The sequence below is a fragment of the Somniosus microcephalus genome, chromosome 7, assembly GCF_052327205.1.
Source record: "Somniosus microcephalus isolate GS21.2 chromosome 7, FLI_Smic_1.0, whole genome shotgun sequence".
Lineage (NCBI taxonomy): Eukaryota > Metazoa > Chordata > Chondrichthyes > Squaliformes > Somniosidae > Somniosus > Somniosus microcephalus.
Window position 1 is genome coordinate 175,153,247 of NC_140993.1, and position 23,260 is coordinate 175,176,506.

General features: G+C 41.3%; 1 protein-coding gene across 1 annotated transcript in view; it reads left to right on the forward strand.

The window, feature by feature from the left end:
* The window catches only part of zbtb10 (zinc finger and BTB domain containing 10), a 78,264-nt gene that overhangs the window by 27,435 nt on the left and 27,569 nt on the right, over positions 1–23,260 (forward strand). The window contains exon 2 of the mRNA XM_085993229.1: positions 18,536–19,508. Coding sequence (XP_085849355.1) covers positions 18,536–19,508 — 973 coding nt within the window. The remainder of the gene's footprint in view (positions 1–18,535; positions 19,509–23,260) is intronic.

Genomic DNA, 23,260 nt, shown 5'->3' on the forward strand with positions numbered 1-23,260 from the left:
GAGCACCTTGCCAATTTGGAGCAGGTGCTCACTAGGCTGAAAGAACGGGGCCTACGAGCAAATCGCCCCAAGTGCAAATTTTTCCAAGATCAGATATCATATTGTGGCCACATAATTAATAAGGAAGGGTTGCATAAGTCACCTGAGAAAATTGAAGCAGTTATAAAAGCCCCAGCACCTGAAAATGTTTCACAATTAAGGTCGTTCCTGGGATTAATAAATTACTATCATAAATTTTTACTGAACTTATAAACTCTTCTGCACCCTCTTAATAATCTTCTACACACAGGAGTGATTTGGAAATGGAACGAAGACTGTAAACGTGCCTTCCATAAATGTAAAAACTTAATCACATCCGAGAAAGTTTTGGCTCATTACAACCCATCACTACCAATCAGACTGGCGTGCGATGCATCCCCTTACAGCATAGGAGCGGTATTGTCCCATAGATTCCCTGATGGCTCGGAACGGCCGATAGCTTTTGCGTCACGCTCATTGAACTCAGCTGAGCGTAACTATGCCCAGATAGACAGGGAAGCACTCAGCCTGGTATGGGGAGTGAAGAAATTCAACCATTACCTACACGGACAAAAATTTACCTTGCTGACTGACCATCAACCCCTCATCTCCATATTCAACCCTAAGAAAGGTGTCCCCATTATGACGGCACAAAGACTACAGAGGTGGTTCCTTTTTCTAGGGGCACACCAATACAACATTGAATACAAAGGGTCAAAACAGCATGGGAATGCTGACGGTTTATCGCGCCTGCCGTTGCCAACGATAGAAGAGGCACCTACAGTAGACCCAGTAGAGATATTCCACTCTACCATAGTGGAATGTCTACCGGTGACAAATTCTGCCATTGAAAGGGAGACCAGAAATGACCCTACTCTCTCTCGGGTCTATGATTTAACAATGAAGGGATGGCCAGCACATGGCGAACCACTGTTGCCAGCATTCTCGCAAAGAAGAGAACAGCTGTCAGTGTGCCGAGGAACCTTGATGTGTGGATCCAGAGTGGTGATTCCACCCAAACTCCAGGATAAAGTGCTAAAGGAGCTTCACGAGGGGCATCTGGGTGGAGTGAAAATGAAGAACCTAGCTAGGGCGTTTGTATGGTGGCCAGGTATCGATGGAGACATCGAAGACATGACCAAGAGCTGCCTAGGATGCCAGAAGGTCCAAAATGCTCCGCCACAGGCCCCTCTACATCCATGGGAGTGGCCCTCATCTCCCTGGCAAAGGGTGCACATCGACTTTGCTGGTCCATTTATGGACTCAATGTTCTTAATCGCAGTTGATGCACATTCCAAGTGGCCGGAGGTAATAAAGATGTCCTCCACCACCACGGAAAAAACCATCACAGTATTAAGGACCATATTTGCCAGGAATGGGCTGCCGGAACAGATATGTTCTGATAATGGACCGCAATTTGTGTCCGAAGAATTCAGAAAGTTCTTAAAGAACAATGGGGTAAAGCACTACACGTCCGCCCCATACCATCCCGCCACCAATGGATTGGCTGAAAGGTTTGTCCAGACCTTCAAGAAGGCCATCAAGGCCATGGGTAACGAAGACCTAAAACTTCAGCACAAGGTGGATAACTTCTTATTTGCATATAGGAATGCAACACATATGGTTACAAACCAAACTCCCGCCATGATGTTCTACAATAGAAACCTAAAATGCCGGCTGGATTTGGTCAAGCCCAACATCCGAAGGGACGTGGAGAACCGGCAGTTTCAGGGCATAAATGAAAGGCCAACTAGGGCCTTCCAGATGGGCCAACCGGTTTTGGCCCGGGACTACCGTACCGAGAAATGGCAGCCTGGAACTATCTGCACACGACTAGGACCACTGATGTATACCGTGGACATCGGAGAAAGCATAATAAGGCGCCATGCTGACCAAATCATAGAGTCATCCAAAAAGGGACAACCTACACCACCACGCTATACATCTAACGATGAAGTAGAGATACCCATATCTACCTCCGATCCGGTGATACTGGAACCCAATGAACCCGACACTGGCCTTCAAGCCGAATCAGCCTTACCAGAAGAACCTACTACACCACCAGAAACTACTACACCCCCGAGGCGTTATCCGGACCGAGTCAAGAAGCCTCCTGAGAGACTAACTTATAATTAATTAATATAGCAATGTATTATTTTGCATATAACATGTAATTAATAATTACGTAAAATATGATGTACTAGTTAGCTAGAAGGGGAGGAATTATGGTGTATGTGCCTTTAAGAGCCCCAGGTGTGCGTAATGCCGGTAATTGCCACTTGGGCTATATAAGCCTGTGTATTGTGTATATCCTTTAGAACCCCCCCCCCCCCCCCCCCCCCCCCAGACTTGCTTAGTAAATACCTATGAACCAACTCCTGTCTTCAGTGTCTTTATCTACACACGGACACTACAGAAACGTGGAATTCTTTCTTCCCCCCCCCCCCCCCCCCACCGCCCTCCTAAAAGGCTATGGATGCTGGGTCAGTTGAAATTTTCAAGACTGACTGACAGATTTTTATCTGCCAAAGAACGAGAAAGATGTCGCATTTATATAGTGCCTTTCCTGACCATGGGACGTCCCAAAGTGCATTACAGGCAATTAAGCACCTTTTTGAAGTGAAGTCACTACTGTAATGTAAACATGCAGTCAATTTGCACACAGCTAGATCCCATAAACAGCACTAAGATAATGACCAAATAATTTGTTATGGGCATTGGTTGAGGGATAAATGTTGGTCAGGACATCAGAGAACTCCCCTGCTCTTCAAATAATGCCATGGGAACTTTTACATCCACCTCAGTTTAACATCTCATCCGAAAGATGGCACTTCCAACAGTGCAGCACTCGCTCAGTACTGCACTGAAGTGTCACCCTAGATTGGCCCAGAAATTCGGGTCTCCACGGGTGAGTACGCACGGGGTACTCACCCGTAGGCCCAATGGAAGTGCCGGTTTTCTGCATGTGCGGGAAACCGGCACTTCCGTTCCCCTGAACAAAGGGGTTCAGAGGTCGAACGCGTGCGCAGGAGAGGCTGTGCGTGCGCATCGAACTTACGCTTTTTTTGCAGGTTTCCCCAGGAGGGTAAGTCTCCAGAAGTTACACAAAAAGCAGTCGCAAGCCTGCTTTTACAAGGTAAGTGGTGAATTAATTAAAATTAAAACATTTTTTCCCTAGGTTTATTATTTTTAAATACTTTAAAGAAAGGTAAGTTTATTTTTAGCCCCGTTAGAAAATAATTTTTTTTTCAAGTTTAAATTATTGTTTAAAATAGTTATTTCATGTAATTTATAGTTTATTTAAAAAATGTGATGTTTTTAAAATTTATTTGAAGATTTAGTGATGCTTTGGGGCTTATAGTATTTAAGTTTGACAGCCCTTCCTGTCAAACTTATGAATGAAGCATTCCCTGCTACCATTGGCTCTCCATGGCCCACATGATCCCAGGGGATGCATCGAACTAACTGCGCCCCTGGGATACGCAAGCACTGTGCGCCGGCAGTTGGAGGAGGCCCAGGATCGCAATTCCACGGCCGGCGCACAAGGTAAGTGCAGGTCAGAGGCTTACACCCACGGGAAGTCCCCGACCTGAATTTCTGGGCCAATATGTTCTCCAGTCTCTGGAGTTGGATTTGAATACACAACCTTATGATTCTGGGTCGAAAGCCCAGATCTATTTCAGTGCATATGGCCAACTTAACATCCTTTCATGAACTAGTACCATTCGATCCAAATGGTTCTCGTGCCATTTGTGTCTTGTTTTATGCAAGTTGTGTCCTAACCGATCTCCTTCAGTTCCTTCTGGGGTCTCTGTGTAGCCCTTTTTAAGTTGTGGACATAACCTATTTGTGCCTGTGCTTTGAAGTTTCTTATGATTAAAAATTTGTCTTCCAGGTGTTAGTTTCAGCCTGCAGGGTTAGTGACCTAGAGGTTTTAGTTTGTAGATCAGCCTATTTTATTTAGCATGAGGATGGAGTAGTTCTTGGACTCACTTAAGGTTTTTCATTTAGGTGGCCTCAGTTTCATTCTGTGCAGGAATTTGTTCCCTCTTTGTCAGCTGCCTCATCAATTTAATGTGGATTTAAGGTTAACTGTTTTTTTGCATTTATGTTTTCCAAACTCAGGATTTTAGGGAAATCTTAGCAGTTATTTGTCCCATGTAAAAAGATGTTGGGTAGCTTGGTGGCAAAGCAGTATATAGCAAAATGACTAATCAAATGTATTGTGCATTGTATCAGTCATGTTACGGAGGTCTGGGCTCCACAGTATTTTTCCCAAGTATCCTCAGCCTGTTTGTTTGATCTTCTACCATGTGTGTGTCCGTGCTGCTCGCTATTATGTTGCTAGTGTAGAATGCTTTTTGGATGTGAGATTACCATTTTTCTATGTACTCAGTACAGACATTATGTTTTTAATGTCTAACTTTAAGATGCTACGGTCTTCTGTAATTTTATGGTTGAGATTGCTGCAGTTTTTAAAAGCCCATAATTGTAAAAATGCTAGGTTGGTGTAGGCTCAAGATTCTAGCGTTGGTCATTATAAAAGAGGTTATTCCTACTGCTTCCACTTTTGTTAAAGCAGAAGTCCAGGTAACCTAGTCAAAAATGATCTCGGTGATTGCGTATAATACTCTGCCTTTTTGAGTGTTAGCCAGTGTTTTAAGTACAGTAATCAATGTTTTTCCATTCCCCCACAAACATTGTATAGTTCTTTGCTGCAGGTGCCCACTTGGTAAGTTAGTGTTGTTTTAGTTCAACAATGTCGGTCAAATCTCTTGACACAATACATAGACAGGGGGAGCTCATTCAAGAAAACCTGTTAATCACATGCACAAAATGTGACTGAAGTAATTAGCTTTTGTTTTTTAAAAAAAGTTCTCCTCTTCCAGTATATGGTAAGTATAAAGTTATATATTGTGTGGCAATGATTATAAGATGCTCCATTAGAACAAATAGTTTTCCTTTTAACTTTGGGGAAATGAGATTTTAGTAGTCACATTGTGCATTGGTTTGAAGAATTGAAGTTACTGGCCTTGAGTTTCTGCTCAATTGTGCTGGAATTTTCCACGCAATTCCCCAATAGCACAAATGACCGTGGAATTTTAAGTGCAAATTGCGTTGAGTGCAACTCAATCTTTTGTGCTAGTTTAAAAAAAAAAAAAAAAATCGTGCAAGAAGCAGGCCCCACCCAAAAAACTGGCCACGTCCCCAGGGTGAATTAATCACCTGTGAGGTTCCGCTAATTGCACTCTGTTTGCAGGCCTTCGAGGAGGCTCAAAAAATTAAGGTGGAACTTTTGGTGCAAGGACACTAATGGGTACGTTTTTTGACAAGTTTTGAATGATTGATTTTTTTTTTAATGCCTAAGGAACTTAGTACTGTAACCGAATCTAACTTGCAAATAGTTTGGTGTATTTTTTTAAGTCATTTAAAATCGGGGTACTCGCAGGTGGTGAATTGACACTGATTTGAAATGCTTATTTTTTGGGGGAAAACCCATTTTCAGCTGTGTTAATCAAACATTACCAAGTTACTATTAAATATTTCAAGCTCCTCGATTGCGCTGGTTCATGGCAGATTTTGCTTTTAGTGATATGCAAATGAGTTTGAGCGGAAACTCTGGGCACGGGTGGTGGGCACTTCAAAATGTGCGCAATTTGCGCCGGAATCGGCAATTGCGCCCAAAGTGGAAACACTACCCCACTGCTCTTTACCATGGCTTTGAGGCCCAGTGAGTTGTCTTGGTGTTGAAGGGACAGACATGACTGTATGCTATACAGCAAGTACTCTTTCCACAGTTTCTAATCTTTGTAACTGCTGGCAACTTGAGCTTCCAGGGCCTTGGCCATTGGGAATTTTAAAAAAAATTGCACACTTGAAGCTGAAGGAAACAGTAGTATTTCAATAATACCTATTTGTGTCTGTACTAGTTCTACGGCAGTGATGGTAAACCCGTGCAACGAGGCACTTTTATAAAAAAAAAAAGTATACTTCTATTTAAATATAACACTTTTCATCCATTCTCCTATTAATTTTCTCATTCTTCTTCCACATTCTCCTATTTTAGTTTTCCCAACCTACTAAATTTTGATGCAGCAGGTCCAGAGAACAGACTCTCTGGGCTGGGTAATTTTGTAAGTTTCCAACATTGAAGTGCTGGAACAAATACTAATTTGTGCAGTAATTATGCTACCATTTAAAAGCCATAAGTAAGCTTTTCACTGGTGATGGCAATATAAACACTTCAGTTCTCATCTCCCTGCCTCTCCTCTGACTTTCTTCTTTCCCTTCCCCTCTGTCCTTTTTATAAAAAAAAAAAATTGGTGGTTATTACAGAAGGATGAAAAAACAATGCAAAAGAGTGTCAAAACAATGCATCATGTAAATTTTAGAAATCCAGGGTGGATTAACAGTCATTATAATGGTGTTTAATTACTTTAAACTTCATTTTTAAATTTCCCCTCAAGCAAATTTGTCTTTTGTATATATAATTTCTCATTTTTAAAAAGTAAAATTTAAAATTCCTTTTTGCCTTTCCTCCCTTCTGGCTTGAAACTTAGATTTTGGAAGTGGGAGCAATTTACAAAAAAAAACTGGCTGCCAGGTCAATTTTTGGGTAATCAAAACCCAGAATGGTGGCAATTGGCTTGTAACCAGGTCAGCTTGGCCCTTGTAAACATAGGAAGGGGCTGTCACAGGAAGAGTATACTTGATAGTTCATAGTACAACTGTGTGTGTGTGAATCAGCTGGTGTACAAAGCAGTATGGATTGTCCTTCTCCCCTCCCCCTGCTACCACCTAGGCCATTCCATTGATTTTGGAGATGAAAAGGCTTTTAACTTACTGAAACCAGTTCCATGGGCCTGTTTTTCAACCTGTTAATATCTTGAAATCCAAACATTGACATTCATGTGAAATGGTCATCTTTGATGCTATAAAATTCAACAAATCAGTAATAGAATTTAATGTTTTTATTTTGTCCGTGTTGCTTGTGGATAACATTGCTCTTCCACAGTGCTCTTAGAGTTTAAATTCTTGAGTTTTATATCAGAACCTCTTAAGGGACCGTACGCATCTTGTGTTACACAACAGCATACCTCGAACACATTGTGAGCAGATCTACTAATATCTATATATTAAAAATATTACGTATGTGTACTTCTTACCTGTACAACTTGACTTCTTGTCACATTTGTCTTTTTTTTTTTGTCAACTTTTTTTTCCCCCATTATAAATTCCTTTGGCCACAAATCTGGCCACCAGGTTCCACAAATTGCTCAAAATGCTTTGAGTTTTAATTTGCCATTTTTTTTGTTAGAAACCGATCTAATGCCAATAGCATGATGAAATGTATCTATTAAATTGTCTTGTGTCTTTTAATATTTGGATTAAAGTTTTCGCTTGAAGATTTTAGCCTCTCCCAAAAGCCTGGGCTTGGTGTTGATATTTTTGCCCAGAGTTGAATTTGGAATGTGCAACACGAGAGGGTTCAGTGTATCGATTTTGCTCAGATGCACATATATCATGCAGTCAGCTGTACTGATGAAATATTTTGTCAGCTCCATGCAGTTTCTGGACAAAATTTCAAAAACATTACATTCAGGTAAAATTTATTTTGTCATTTAAACAGGCTGTGTATAAGTGAGGGGTGTTCAGGAGAGACAGGCTACTGATCACTTGTAGCTCTTGTTTTGTATTCTATAAACTTCAGTAAGTGCATTAAACTCAGAGTACCTTTTTCATTTTGTAATTGAGTTCATTTTTCAAAAAAGTAGTTTGATACAATTTTGAAGGGAACAGTTTCTAATCATCTCGCCTGATGTGTTGCCAAAACAGCCTGATCTCACCTGTTACTTTGACCGTTAAAAAATGTGAACAATTTAATTGCTGTCAGTTGTCAGAAAGAGTCAGTCTTTCCTTATTTCATTTCAAAATTAAAAGCATAAATTAGTTGAACTTTGAAAGCTGTAACTACTACCTGTGTTTTGTTGATGGTAATTATAAAGTTTACATTTTCTTACAACATGTGCACACGTATTTACAGGGATCCCCATGGAAGTCACAAACCAGTGGTGCCAAAAAATAATTCTATTCTTTTCATCCACGCCCTCCCCGCTCCTCACATCTGACAGGTGCCAAGAATCCACCAGTGAGCCAAAAACCTGACATTCTACCCAGCTGTGACAAACCTCAGTGCTGCCTTCTACAGTTCTGCCAAACCCAAGATCCCCCCTCCTCAGTGATGCCAGATCAAAGACCTCCCCACCCTTCCATACAGTTCTGCCAAACCCCCAAAACATTCAAACCCTAAGAACATTCTCCATTCTACCAAAACCTAGGGCTGCCCCCAAGTGCTGCTAGACTCCATTATCTCATCTTAACACTGCAGTCTACATACCTCTACCTCCAATTAATATTTATTTACACCATCTTTCTGTCTAGTTCAACATTAACAATGGTAAAGGATAAATACATTGGTAAAGCAATTTGTATCAATAGAATGTATTTTAATAAACATGAAATAATGATTTATTCAGTCACTGTAAACTAGTTGCCCAGACGTTGTCCCATTCATGGAATAAACATCCTTATCATAACAGTGACTCCTCTGACTGGTGAGCAACACCACTGGATATCTTCTAGTAATATATTAAGTCGTGTGTGTGTATATATAATGTGCACTTCCAGTAAGGATCACGCTTTCTGGAGCACTTTTTCTGTCGCATTTAATTGATAAAAGTCCTGTTGTAAAATATCATCCTCTGATTCACCACGAGGAATGCCACAAGAGATCTGCTTGTGGGTGTATGCAAATATGGAGAGCTTTTTTATAATACAGTAATGAGACTGTTAATAATTTCATTTAGAAACTGACTATATAAGCCATTCAAGATGCAAATAAATAACTTTAAAATAGGGTCTGTCATGCAACACTTTTTGAAGAGGATGATGAATGAGAAAACAATGGAGAAATTTGTAAGAAAACATGACAATTTTACAAAATCTCCTTTCCTCTTTTCAAAAACTGAAATTTTTAAAAATAAAATCAGTAAGACAAATGGAAAAGGAAGCAATAGAAGGAAAGTTTCAAAATAGAATTATCAGTGACTGAGATAATTGCACAAAAATGCGTGTCCTGACTAGTGACTGTGTTGAGAACCAATAGATTTCAGTGCCGACTTGTGCTTAGACCACCATGGTAGGAAAATATTTTTCTGTACCCCCAACCCATTAAACATGGAAATAGTGTAGTTTGTTCTGATGCACTTCTGTGCCCATTTATAAATGCATTTTATGCTGCCCTTTTTAAAAGTGAACACTTAATTGTGGATAGAATTTATCTCTGGCAGTGTGCATGCCACTAAGCAGTTTTGCAATTCAACTGTATATTGAAGTGATTGTTTCTTAAGGGTTCAACAGGGTGCACTACAGTCCATTTGTCCACATCTGAGCATTGGTTGATAGCATCTAATCAATCTGCCTACAAGGGGATTTCATTATATTAATGAGAAAACTGAGCAGTGATGAGTAACACTCTTAACCAAGCTCCCAACCCTGTCGGACAGTGTGTTACATAGGAACAGGGTGAGCTATTTAACCCCTTGAGCCTGATCCACCATTCAATTAGATCGTGGCTGATCTGTACTTCAACTCCATTTCCCTTGAAAAGTATTAATGTTCTAAATTGTGATGGGTTTTGATAGAGTAAATAAGGAGAAACTGTCCAGGAGCAGAAGGATTGGTTACCAGAGGACACCAATTTAAGAGATGAGATGAGAAGAAATTTTATAATGCAGCGAGTTATGATCTGCAATGCACTGCCTGAAAGGGTGGTGGAAGCTGATTCAATAATAACTTTCAAAGGGGAATTGGATTAATATTTCAACGGGGAAAACTTTGCAGGGCTATGGGGAAAGGGCAGAGGAGTGGGACTAATTGGATAGCTCTTTCAAAGAGCTGGCACAGGCACAATGGGCCAAATGGCCTCCTTCTGTGCTGTATCATTCTATGATTCTTTGCATGTGGCTGCAAATGTTGACAACATTTGAAAGTTATAGTGGCACTGGATTTAACCAAACTTCATAAATATGTGTGTGTATATGTAATACCCACTGGAAATGTTATGTACGCTAAGTATGGTTATCAATCTTTAACTTAGACACTATTATCATTGGCCCAGAAATTCCAGAACGGGGCTTGCAGCGCGTGCAAGCCCCGTATTTACACTTACCCCGCGCTACTGCCAATCAGCTCCAGGGACGCCTGGAATTGGTGTTTCCAGAAGAATAATCCCGGGCAGCGTATGACGTCACGCCGCCCAGGAGTGCAGCCAGCGCGAAGTCAGGAGCGTGCAGTGCAAGTGAGACACGCCCCTTGAGGTCTCAGTTTCACTGGACACGCCCCCAATGTTTCTGTCAAGCTGCTAACCATTTTTACATGCAAAGCAGCAGTTTAAATAGGTTTTTGGAAGTTTTTTGAAGATTTTGGTAACTTTAATAAACTTTTTTAAATGTTTACATTATTTTGAGTAATCTGAAGTAGTTTTAAACAGAATTAAAGCAATTTAAAGACTTTTAAAAGCCCTAAGAATTTTTTTTATTCCATTTATTTATTTAGCAATGTCGTCGTCATACGTGTCTTCACACTGTTCCCTTTGGGGAACTGTATGAAGTAGTGGAAGGATTTATGGCCATGATTAACGCTCATTCCGTGACCGTAACCATCTTTGAACCAGCCATTAGGGCGGTTAGTCCTATGGCGGGAGGGTTTTACGGGCTCCCACAAGCTATACAAGGAGGGGGGGCCACCCACACCCACGGACGCAAATATCCCACTGGATGTCAACCCAGAATTTAGAGCCGGAGCTCCGACTCCACTTGCCGGGACTGTCTGGAGCGGGGTTCGAAACCCTACCCTGATCTGGCCCAGCGGCGGGGATCCTACCGCTATGACAAAGGCCCAATCCAATTAGCAACGTGAAATGGCAGCATAGGGCTCCAGTCACGGGGAGGGAAAAGGCGCAGGAAACGTATGGGTGTCACCTTTTGTGCGGAGTGGGCCTTTTGCGTAGCAGTAAGCATCCCCGCCGCTGGGCCAGAAGGAGTAGGGTTTTGAACCCCACTCCAGACAGTCCCGGCAAGTGGAGTCGGAGCTCCAACTTTAAATTCTGGGTGGACATCCAGCAGGATACTTGCGTCCGTGGGTGTTGGTGGCCCCCCCCCCCCCTCAGATGGGTTGTGGGAGCCCGTAAAACCCTCCCGCCATAGGACTAACCACCCTAATGGCTGGTTCAAAGATGGTTACGGTCACGGAATGAGCGTTAATCACGGCCATAAATCCTTCCACCACTTCATACAGTTCCCCAAAGGGAACAGTGTGAGGATACGTACGATGATGACCTCTTGCGCAATGCACCTCCTTGGACCCTCAGTCGCAGATGCGAGGGGGCAAGTCGTGCAATTGTTAAATTTTTCATTTTATTGACATGTAAAATGTTGGCCCAGTAATTCCCTTCCAAATGCGCGAGTACGGTCGGGGTACTTGCGCATCTGGCTGGATGAAATGCCGGTTTTCAGCATGCACAGTGCATGTGGGGAAAACCGGCATTTCCTGTCCTCTGAACGAAGGGGTTCAGAGGCAGAACGCGTGCGACTGCACAGGCAGCGCGTGCGCAGTATAATTCGCCGCTTTCATTAATGCTTTCAGTGAGGTCAAGTCATTACAAGTTACACATGAAAAAAGCATGGGTACAGTTGCTCCAGAGGCTGCGGAGGAAGATATTTCTTATCGTGGAGCTTCTGAAAGTATGTATGTCTGTATATATTCCTTTGCGTGTTATGTATATATTCCTTTACTTATGTGTATGAATGTATTATTTAATTATGACTTTCAGAGAAAGTAACTTTTGGAAAATCATAATTAAAAACATACATTCATACACATTAGTAAAGGAATATAAAACATACATATATATACGTAAAGGAATATATGTGGACATACATACATAACTCATTCTCACATTCCATTCACACAGCCACAATTGCTCCTTCTACCTACCGTTCTGAAAACCCGTTTTTAAAAAAATAAAAAAAAAATTAAAGTTTAAAATTTACTTAAAATTTCTTAAAATAACTTCCCTCCCTTTCCCAAACCTAAATATTGCATTTCATAAGCTCCTCCATAAAATATATCTCCTTTCCCAGCCAATGAACAACTTTACATTTCACGTGTAAGTTCTAGGGACTTACCCTCACTGAATCCATCAGTGAAATCTACAAAGTTCACTGCGCAAGCGCTGCCTGTGCAGTCGCACGCGCTGTGAATAGACCTCGGGTCTGGAAATGCCGGCGTTCCCCGCATGCGCTGTTCCTGCTGAACGCCGGCATTTCCAACGGCCAGATGCGTGAGTAACCCGACCGTACTCACGCTTCTGGCCTGGAATTTCTGGCCCATTGTTATAAATTCCTGGGTTAAAGTTGCCCATGTGAAGGTACGGCAAGAACTTTTAAGGACACAATGTGACTAAGAGCAGACTTTCCATAATTCTGCACCAGTATCAACTGTTGCAGACAGTGAGGCTGCGCAGTCTCCAGGCAGAAACCCCAGGAGGAAGGGGTGGAGTCGGGTTTTTCGAGCGGGAAACGGGAGCGACTGGAAGAAAAGAGGGCAGGAGCTCTGAAAAGAGGGCTCAGGAGGCAAATGGCTGCCGCATCCCGTCCCGGGCTTCGTATTAGTAGCTCTGCATCCAGAACACTCAGTGGGATTCAGTGATCGTGAAGAGAATTCAACGAAGGGGTTCGGAGTCGTAAGTCTTGCAGACATTATACATACCATGAGCTCCAACTTAAGCGCGCCAACGAAAGAGTGCACTCGAATTTGGACACGGGGACAGGTTCTCCTTTGAATCCATATAAATGGAGAATGTATGTTTATTATGTCTAGATTCAGTCTAATGTATGCAAATGTCTAATTTAGGTCATTGACCTGTAATCTTCTTATACTGTCTGATGTTAAAACTATAAAGTAAGATAATTAGAATTAAGTCATTGTAGTAGTGATCTCCTTACTGGACTATAGAATACTGTCTACAACAGAGACCACATCTCACATATATCTGAAGAAATGTGAAGGGGTTACATATATATATATATATATATATATATATATTATATATATATTATATATATATATATTATATATATATATATATCGATGGGAGCAATGAATTTCTTGAATTCATAATACAGGAAACTTTTTTTTATCCGGCACAGACGGGACCGACGTGGTGCCGGTTCATCAAAAATTCCGGATAACCGAAAGCTATAGTAAAAGATACGGAGCTGAGAGCGCCGTATAAAGCAACAAACCCTGTTGCTTAGCCACAGGTTCAGAACAATGGCCACAAGTTGCAAGCGTCTCTGTAGCTTAGCAACAGCTGCAGCCACACCCTTGCACAGCAACAGATGGAGGAAGGCAAGTAATAAGTTACCTGAACCTACTCCTGAATTTAGGTGCCGGTAAATCGAAAGTTTCCTGTAACAGCATAACTTTAAATGCTTAGATTTGAGACTAGGTAATTGTGTGTGTGTGTGTGGGAGGGGAGAGAGTTTATGACTGACATTCTTAATACATTTTATTGCTGAATATCATGGCAAAGTAAATGCTTGTCAGGTTTATTTAAGACTGTTTTTAAGTATATATTTATTTGACTGCAAAAAACTAAGGAGCATTAAAATAGAACTGATTAACTTAATATTTTCATTTTATGTCTGGCTGGTGTTTCTGACACAATTTTTCTACATAAAATGTATTATTGTTTCCACCCCTGCTATTCTCCATTACCTGGTTGAGAGGACAGGATTTGTGAATACAGTACTGTTTTTGATTTTGCTGCTATTAAATATATGAAGTTGGGTAGAAGTCCTGCACACCAGTTTTGCCCTCCAGTGGGGAAGGTGAGAGGACATATGTTCAGATAGTTGCCTGATAGCATAGCTGCAAATGGACTGAGAGAAAATCATGGGTGCTAACTTGTATCATCCTACTCCATAGCACAGCAACACAGCCATGTGTTGCTCATTTATAGAAGAGAACAGTGAGGCTGCTTGAAATGGTGAGTCGCAGCCTGGGTACCATAGAAAAGTATTCTCTCTTTCTATGGTGTCCAACTATGACTAAGAAAATATACTCCCAAGCGTAAATAGCAAAATGTGATTTAAAAAAAAAAAAAAAAAAATCCTGTTTTTTCATTCCAGGAGTTGGCAATTACTGTACATCCAAACTGACATGTGCACACACAAGCCTCCTCTGGTACAAAAGGAACACTGCTTGCTTTATTTCTCTTTTTTGGAGAAAGGGGGCAAATTGTCTTTCACTCCATATCCTCGTGTTTATTTGCAGGGCGGGATGATCTAACCTCCAGGTACATCTATAAATAGTAATGCAACTCCTTAGCCAGCCCTCGAAGATATTCTTGAATGGAACACGTAGAAATTTTGGCCTCGTTTCTCTTTGTGCCCCCCAATGTCATCTATGTATCTGGTAATAACATTTGTAAGCAAACTGGAGTATGAGCATGCAAGTGTTCACACTACTAGCTCTTGTTAATTATTTATTGATTTAATTATTAATTGTTTTAGCATTGTTTTGCTTTTGTAACTTTGGGACTTTTTTTTTGTGTACAAGTGAGTGCTAAAGAGATCTAGATTCCCTTCCAGCACAGTCATTAGTCCAGAGTGCTTCATATATTCTCTTTTAATTCTGTCCCCTACATTGTAATTCCTTCAGGCAGTGTTACCTGTATTTTCTGTTTAATCTGAAGCATACCAAAAATTGGTACAAATATATAGAACAAATTAAACAAATTTTCAAGTTAATGTTTTAACTCTGGTTTTAGGTAATTGCAGTGAGATTCTCCAAATTGCTGTAAGTTTTAACTATCACAATTATTCATGTTTTGTAATGTATCTATGAATTGTCTGAAGATTTAAGTTTCTTCATTTTATAACTTTTTAGAAAAACTGATGTTTATTTGTGAATGAAGTTTATAAAAGTGTCAAAAATATTTTAAATTGATCAGAATGTGCTAGTGTTCTAAAATTTAATAGATGGACAAACAATATTGTTTGTTTTCAGTTTATGCCTTGTGATATTCCATATGATACTGATATTACATTACTGTAATAAAAGCTACTAAACAGTGAAGAGTAGTAGCCAGGTTGTTGTGCAGCTCTTCCTAACAACTGGTTCAATGACGCAGATGGTAGAGGGAAACCAAGTCACCTGTTTCTTGCTTGTAGGAAGTCTCCAGTAGGAACAGAACAGGGAGGGGGGGGGGGGGCGGGAAACAGGGTAATACAGCACATTAAAAATTGTGGCAAATATTGTAGAAACAAAGTTGTGTTCTCCATATATTGCACTGCATTTCCAAATCTCTTCCAAGTACAGTTAGTTGTATTTTTTAAAACTGCTCAAGCACTCTGCTGATTAATTCCTGTGCTGTATTAGATGACATTCAACGCTGAAACTATTGCATAGCTCAAGTAAATAATTAACACATGGTGAGAGATGCAACTTGATCGTTTACATGGTGTTCTGAAAAATGCCACATGACTGGGAATTTGCATTACAAAATGCATAACATAGGCTCTGTCTCTCTTCGATGCTCTTCAGAAAGATGTAAAATTTTGGTAGAGCCTGATTACACAGTCTCTGTTGGATCTAGCAATCCCTGGGCGAGGGAGGGGAGAATTATCTCTGGCTCATGCTCCTAAATGTTATCCAGTGCCTTCCACAAGTAGTACGCATGTTAGTGTTGCCTAACAACAGGGTCAGACATAACCACTTTGGATGAATAGTCTGTACTGCAGAATATGGGAGAAAAAATGGCAGTTTGAGTGAGCTATTGATTGGAGGATAACTAGCACCCAAAAACCTGCACCCAAGAATGTGCCATTGCCTTCATGAAGGGGATGGAGCAGGAGAAAATTGGAGGCAGGGGAAAACCAACCTATTAAGCAGAACTAGCCGCGCCTCTAGCCAAGCTGTTCCAGCACAGCTACAACACTCGCATCTATCCGACAATGTGGAAAACTGTCCAGGTATGTCCTGTCCACAAAAAGCAGGACAAATCCAATCTGGCTAATTACCACCCCATCAGTCTACTCTCAATCATCAGCAAAGTGATGGAAGGTGTCGTCAACAGTGCTATCAAGCGGCACTTACTCACCGATGCCCAGTTTGGGTTCCGCCAAGACCACTCGGCTCCCGACCTCATTACAGCCTTGGTCTAAACATGGACAAAGGAGCTGAATTCCAGAGGTGAGAGTGACTGCCCTTGACATCAAGGCAGCATTTGACCGAGTGTGGCATCAAGGTGCCCTAGTAAAACTGAAGTCAATGGGAATTGGGGGGGGGGGGAAATGCTCCACTGGCTGGAGTCGTACAAAGGAAGATGGTTGTAGTTTTGGAAGTCAATCTCATTCCCAAAACATTGCTGCAGGAGTTCCTCAGGGTAGTGACCTAGGCCCAACCATCTTCAGCTGCTTCATCAATGACCTTCCCTCCAACATAAGGTCAGAAATGGGGAGGTTTGCTGATGACTGCAGTGTTCAGCGCCATTCACTACTCAGATAATGAAGCAATCCATGCCCGCATGCAATAAGACCTGGACAACGTTCAGTCTTGAGCTGGTAAGTGGCAGGTAACGTGCACAAGTGCCAGGCAATGACTATCTCCAACAAGCAAGAGTCTAACCACGGCCCCTTGACATTCAACGGTATTACCATCGCCGAATCTCCCACCATCAACATCCTGGGGGGGGTCACCATTGACCAGAAACTTAACTGGACCAGCCACATAAATACTGTGGCAACAAGAACAGGTCAGAGGCTAGGTATTCTGCGGTGAGTGTCTCGCCTTCTGACTCCCCAAAGCCTTTCCACCATCTACAAGGCACAAGTAAGGAGTGTGATGGAATACCCTCCACTTGCCTGGATGAGTGCAGCTCGAACAACATTGAAGAAGCTCAACACCATCCAGGACAAAGCAGCCCACTTGATTGGCACCCCATCCACCATCTTAAACATTCACTCCCTCCACCACCAGCATACCGTGGCTGCAGTGTGTACCATCTACAAAATGCACTGCAGCAACTCCCAAACCCGCAACCTTTTCCACCTAGAAGGACAAGGGCAGCAGGCACATGGGAACACCACCACCTCCCAAGTTCCCCTCCAAATCACACACCATCCTGACTTAGAAGTATATCGCTGTTCCTTCATTGTCGCTGAGTCAAAAGCCTGGAACTCCCTCCCTAACAGCACTGCGGGAGTACCTTCACTACATGGACTGCAGCGGTTCAAGAAGGCGGCTCACCACCACCTTTATTGAGGGCAGTTAGGGATGGGCAGTAAATGCTGGCCTTTCCAGCAATGCCCACATCCCATGAACGCATATATATTTAAAAAAAAAAAAAAGTTCAAACACAGAATGCACTATTGTCCCAAATGAGCATTATTTCCTATCTTGCTCCTTACTTCCTGTTGCAAGTCTTTGATTTACCACTTAACAATCGTTATACCTTTTATTTCTTTTCATTAAGTATGGTACCCGAAAACTTTTTCCAATCCATTTTTTGCAATGACATTGTAGCATTCTAGCCAGGTAGAAGAAAATGGATGTAACAGTGATTACCACACTGTCCATTGTTTCTGGGGCCCGAGTTTGAATCGAGCCTAAAAGAATGGAACTAAAATCTGCTTTCTGGTTTCTAAGGGCCCTAATCAGTTTGATATATCAATTTGTGTTGAGTAAATTAATATCAGCAATCTCACATTGTGAATGTCAAATGGAATGATTTGTGCAGATGTAGTAAGATTTGTTTCGCAGTGCACTACAGTGCAATGCTCCCTCAGTACTAGTGTCAGCCTAGATTTTTGTGCTGGAGTGGGACTTGAACCCACAACCTTCTGACTCAAGGCAAGAGTGCTACCAACTGAGCCACAGCTAACATGGCTGAAGTGTTGATAACCAGAGGGTGCAGATTTAAGGTGATTAGCAAACGAACCAGAGCTGACGTGAGGGAAAACTTTTTTTTGCTCCTTTTTAGTGGTTAGGATTTGGAATGCGCTGCTTGATAGAATGGATACAGATGCAGTAGTAGCCGTGAAAAGGGAATTGGATAAATACTTGAAGGAGAAATAATTGCAGGGATATGGGCAAAGAGGAGTGGGACTAACTGGATTGCTCTTCGAAAGAGCCGGCGCAGACTCAATGGGCCAAATGGCCTCCTGTGCTATACTGTTCTGATTCTAAAATTCTATTATTGAAGCAGAGTAGAGTGCTTTATGTTGTATCTAAAGCATGCACAAAAAGCAAGTTTTTTTTAAAATTCTCAGTTCTGATGCCTCTCACTTTACTACAGACTGAAGAAAGAATACTTCAAAAGATTTGTAGTAGAACCTAATTTGCTTTTTAAATTTTTTAAAAAAATCCTCTGGTTTGTTTTTCTTTTCAGGAATCTGCGATTACATCCAAATCAACAGATGAAATGTACAGTGAGTACAAAAGTGATCGAAATGAAATTTCCTATTGTTATCAACTGCTTCAGGAGCTGAACGAACAGCGGCAGCAAGGCATTCTGTGTGATGTCAACATTGTGGTGAAGGGTCAGGTTTTCAAAGCCCACAAGAACATATTAGTTGCAGGCAGCCGTTACTTTAAGACTCTCTATTGCTATACTCCGAATGAGAGTTGTGACCAGGTCACAGTAACTCACCTCGATGTTGTTGCAGTACAAGGTTTCACAGTTATTCTTGATTTCATGTACTCTGGACATTTGGTTTTAACCAGCCAGAATGTAATTGAGGTAATGTCTGTAGCAAGCTATCTACAAATGACTGACATTGTTCAGGCTTGCCGTGGTTTTATAAAGGATGCCCTAAACATCAGTACAAAATCTAATGTGGCAGAGAAAATAATAATGCAGTATGAGAAGGTGAAAGTCTCCAACAGATCCCATAGAGACAACACAGTAGCCATGTTGAAACATGAGCCCAGCAGTCCTTGGATAGTCAAAACCACAAGTACAGTGAATAACTGTGCCGCAGGAGTCCTGCATGAAGAAAGAGCTAGGTATGAAATGGAGGGCTATAGTTTAGATATGGGTTCAGTAGTGGACCAGAATGAGAGCTACCAGATTAATGATTCGGCCTGGAGTCAAGATAACTTCTCAGATTATGGTGGAAAAGATCTGCAGATGGGGATACCTCAAGATCAGAGTTCTGCTTTTTCGTGGGGAAGTTTGGGAAAACTAATGTTGCATCAGACAGTGCCTCGAAGCGGACGAAGGAAAAACCACATAACCAGAAGAATTGTATACAATGTTGCACCAAAAGTTGAAGAGGGAGTTGGAGATAACTTGATGATACAGCCACCCATGGCTTTTTCTGAGGATGGATTACAGGAAATTCCTGTAGACGCATTTGCAGGTACTGTATATGTAGATCAGTCAAGAAATGGAAGCAAAGCATGTAACACAAGAAGTCACTGCATTGGTGTTTTTTGTTTCCCGTACAAATTTTCTCCCCTTTCCTGCAGGCAGTAACTTATGGAGTATTTCCACAGGTGCCAGGAAATATTTAGAAATAGAAGACACAACATGAAAAGAGGCCATTTGTCAGCGTTTATCATCCATGCTAGCAAATAACCCTATTCATATTTACCATCACTGTTTCCATATCCCTTTTCCTTTGTCCACCTATCCAATCTAATCTTGAATATTGACAGTTCCTGCCTCCTCAATCCTGGAAGTGAATTCCATAAACTCACAACTCTGTGTAACAGTTTCTCCTGTCCTCTGTTCTAAATCTCTTGCATGTAAACTTGTATGTATGGTCCCTAGTTCTTGACTCCTCAACTACTGGCAACAGTCTGCTTCTATCTACCCTGTTTCATCCTTTCAAAATTTTAAACACTTGTATTATACCACCCCGTAATCTGTATTGTCCTAAAGGAAAAAAGCCCCAATTTTTCAATAATCTTCCTCTAGTGTGGGGCCCAATACTATACACAGTACTGTAACCAAGATCACTAACAATGTTTTATATAGACTCTTATTTATCTCTTCGCTTTCTATTCTATACCTCGTGCTAAAAGCTAGGATTCCATTGATTTTTATTGAAGGCCTATCAACCCGAGGTGCTGTCTCTAATGTCCTGTGAACTTGTACCTCCAAATCCTTTTGCTTTTCCGCAGCACTGCACCTACTTTCATTGAGAGTTACTGCTAATTTTTTTTAATAAAGTGTATCACATCGCACATGCTGACATTGAGTTCCATCTGCCACAATTTGGCCCATTCCCCATCCTTATCAAAATCCCCATGTCGCTTCCTTGGGTCTTTTAAAGAATTAATTATACCTCCTATTTTGATACTGCATGTAAATTGTGTGACCACACCCTAGGGTTATATCCAAATCATTGATATACACAGTGAATGAAAGTGGCCCCAGAACTGAACCCATTGGGACACCACTACCCACTTTCAACCACTCTTGGGGGGGGGGGGGAAATCTTCCCTTAACTCCTACTATCTGTTTTCACTCTTCTAACCAGGTTGCCATCCTCCCCCTAATTAGGTCCCCTTCAATCTCTCGTAATTTGCAGTGTAGTACCTTGTCAAAAGCTTTGCTAAAGTCCGTTCACACTACGTCCACTGCATTTTCCCCATCTACCATGTTCTGAGGTTTATAAAGCAGGATTACCTTTTTGAAATCCATCCTGGCTACTTTTAGCAGTTTCTCTTTCATCCTTAATTAAAGACTGTATAATTTTTTTCCTGCCACAGATGTTAAGCTAACTGGCCTATAGTTATCCAAATTCATATTGACTTTCCCCCCCCCCCCCCCCCCCAATTCTCCAGGTATCTGGCACACATCCACACTCAATAGAGCCCTGAAATATCATTTCTAGGGTCTCTGCAATTTCTGTCCTCGTCTCCTTCAGAATCCTAGGATGTATCATGTCGAGCCTTGGTGCTCTGTCTTTTAGCCTAACTAACTTACCTAAAATCTTTCTTTCCTTAATATTTCTCACCTCAGTCACAGCCACTTCATGATTCTCCTCTGTGCCACCTCTGCCATTTTCTGATCATCAACTGCAAATTGACAATCCTCTCCTCAGGGGTCCTACCTCTCTTTGAACAATTCTTTTTACTGATATACTTGCAAAGCAATTTACCGTTCCTTTTTGATTTTTAAAAAAATGTCCTCATATTCAGCCTTCGATTTCCTTATCCTGCTCTTAACCTCTTTTCTAACTTTTTTTTGTTACTATAATTCTTGTAGTCCTCATCGGTTCATTTCAATTGGTTCATAACTTTCATGGCATCCTAATACTACCAGTAGTTTCCAGTTTTTAATGGAATATATTTATTCTGTACTTTTGATTTAAAAAGAAACACACCCCACTGTTGCTCTACAGTCCTTTTCTGGCAATTTTTCCTTCCTTCCTCAAGTCGGCCAGCTTGCTTCTAGTCTTTCATTACTTTGCCCAAGTGGCTGTTTATTACAGGGGAAGTGTTCCAGTTGACTTGATCCTCAGCCCAACAGGGACCATTGGCAAGAGATGAATTTTCCACCGCCTAGCCCGGGGTATGCTATAGACAGTTGTAGTGCCTGGAATTCTGCACCAACCCAGGGATTGCACCAAGGGTTCTTTGGTCCGAATGGCTCCGTCCCATATCATGTGGTGTGCCTATTCAGTGAACCATAATGGAAAAACCCATTACTTGTTTGATTTAAAAATATATGTATATCGAAAACTCTCCATCTGTTTGTCTGCCCCCCCCCCCCCCCCCCCACTAGCCAGAAAAAAATCCAAGAAGCTGGAAGATAGATTGTTGTTCGGCAAGGGTATTATGGGATATGGAGCCAAAGCAGATGGATGGAATTAAGATACAGATCAGCCATGATCTAATTCAATGAGGACACAGGCTCGAGGTGCTGACTGGCCTATTCCTGTTCCTATGTTATTAAGCATCTGGGGAATCATTCAAATGCGATCTGCTTACAGAACCTGTTGGGTTGTATTCTTCCACAAATAAGCTACGACTAAGGCTCAGATGTGATGGTCAGAGATAGTTCTCAGAGTAACATGGCTATTATCCAGATGCCTTAATTGCTTCAGGGGTTCACATTTGACCACAGGTATGGGCCCAATTTACTGTATTAAGCATTCTACTGTGCAGATAAATCCTGCTGAGTTTATCCAGATCTCTTGTAGATGTAAATGGTCTTAGAAGTCCGTTTTGATATGCAGAAACTACTATGAAAGGCTTCATAAAGTGATGGTAAACCTAAAGCTATCCTAGTTGTGATTTCTCCCCCCCCCCCCCCCCCTTGTATGCCTCCATCCACCAAAAAAGCTGTTTACCAAAGCCGTGTTGCTTCTGTACAAGAGGAGGCTTTACTTGTACTTCAGAATATCGGGCAGACTTCAGTTCACAGGATTTCCCCCTAAGTTCAAGATTATTGTTTTCTCAGGCCAGTGAGTGCTCCATTCATTGATCAGATTGCTTTTGAGCTGGTCTCAACATTTAGACCAAAGAATTTTGCTCCAGTTTCTGTTTTCCATATTGCTTCAGGATAATTCAGTTTAATGTGGACATGTTAGTGTTAAATTTGTTATTGTTAGAATAATTTGCCATTTTTGTAGTCCAATCTCTATAAATACGAAAATTCTTTCTTTTCTGCTTCTCATTTCTCTTTTGGACTTGGTGCAACTTGAGCTTTCTGATAATCTTCCAAGAATTCTTGTGTGTAATGTTAATTGCTTATGAAAATGATTGCCCTGCTATGAAACTCTATAAAGACCATTATCACTAGGTGTTTCCCCCTCACTGACTGACTTGAGTATTCATTTGTATGTGGAAGTTGAACTGCATGTAAGCTTGAGTAAGACCATACCTATGAGATTGAGTAATCCCATATCCATTATGGCAACTTAACATTCATTCTCTTTGCAAACAATACTGGTGTATCTGACAGTGTTTATAATTGCATTAAGATTGCTTTAACTTCTCTTCCCCATCGCCTCCTGAGTAAAATTTGCAGAATTAAGTAAGAGATCTCAAATTTGTTGAGTTATGATGCCTAAGCTCAAAATATAATCTGTCAATATTCTTGCCTTGCAATATTGTCTAGCAAAATTGTGTAAGGTAGCTTACCGATAATGCCAAAATA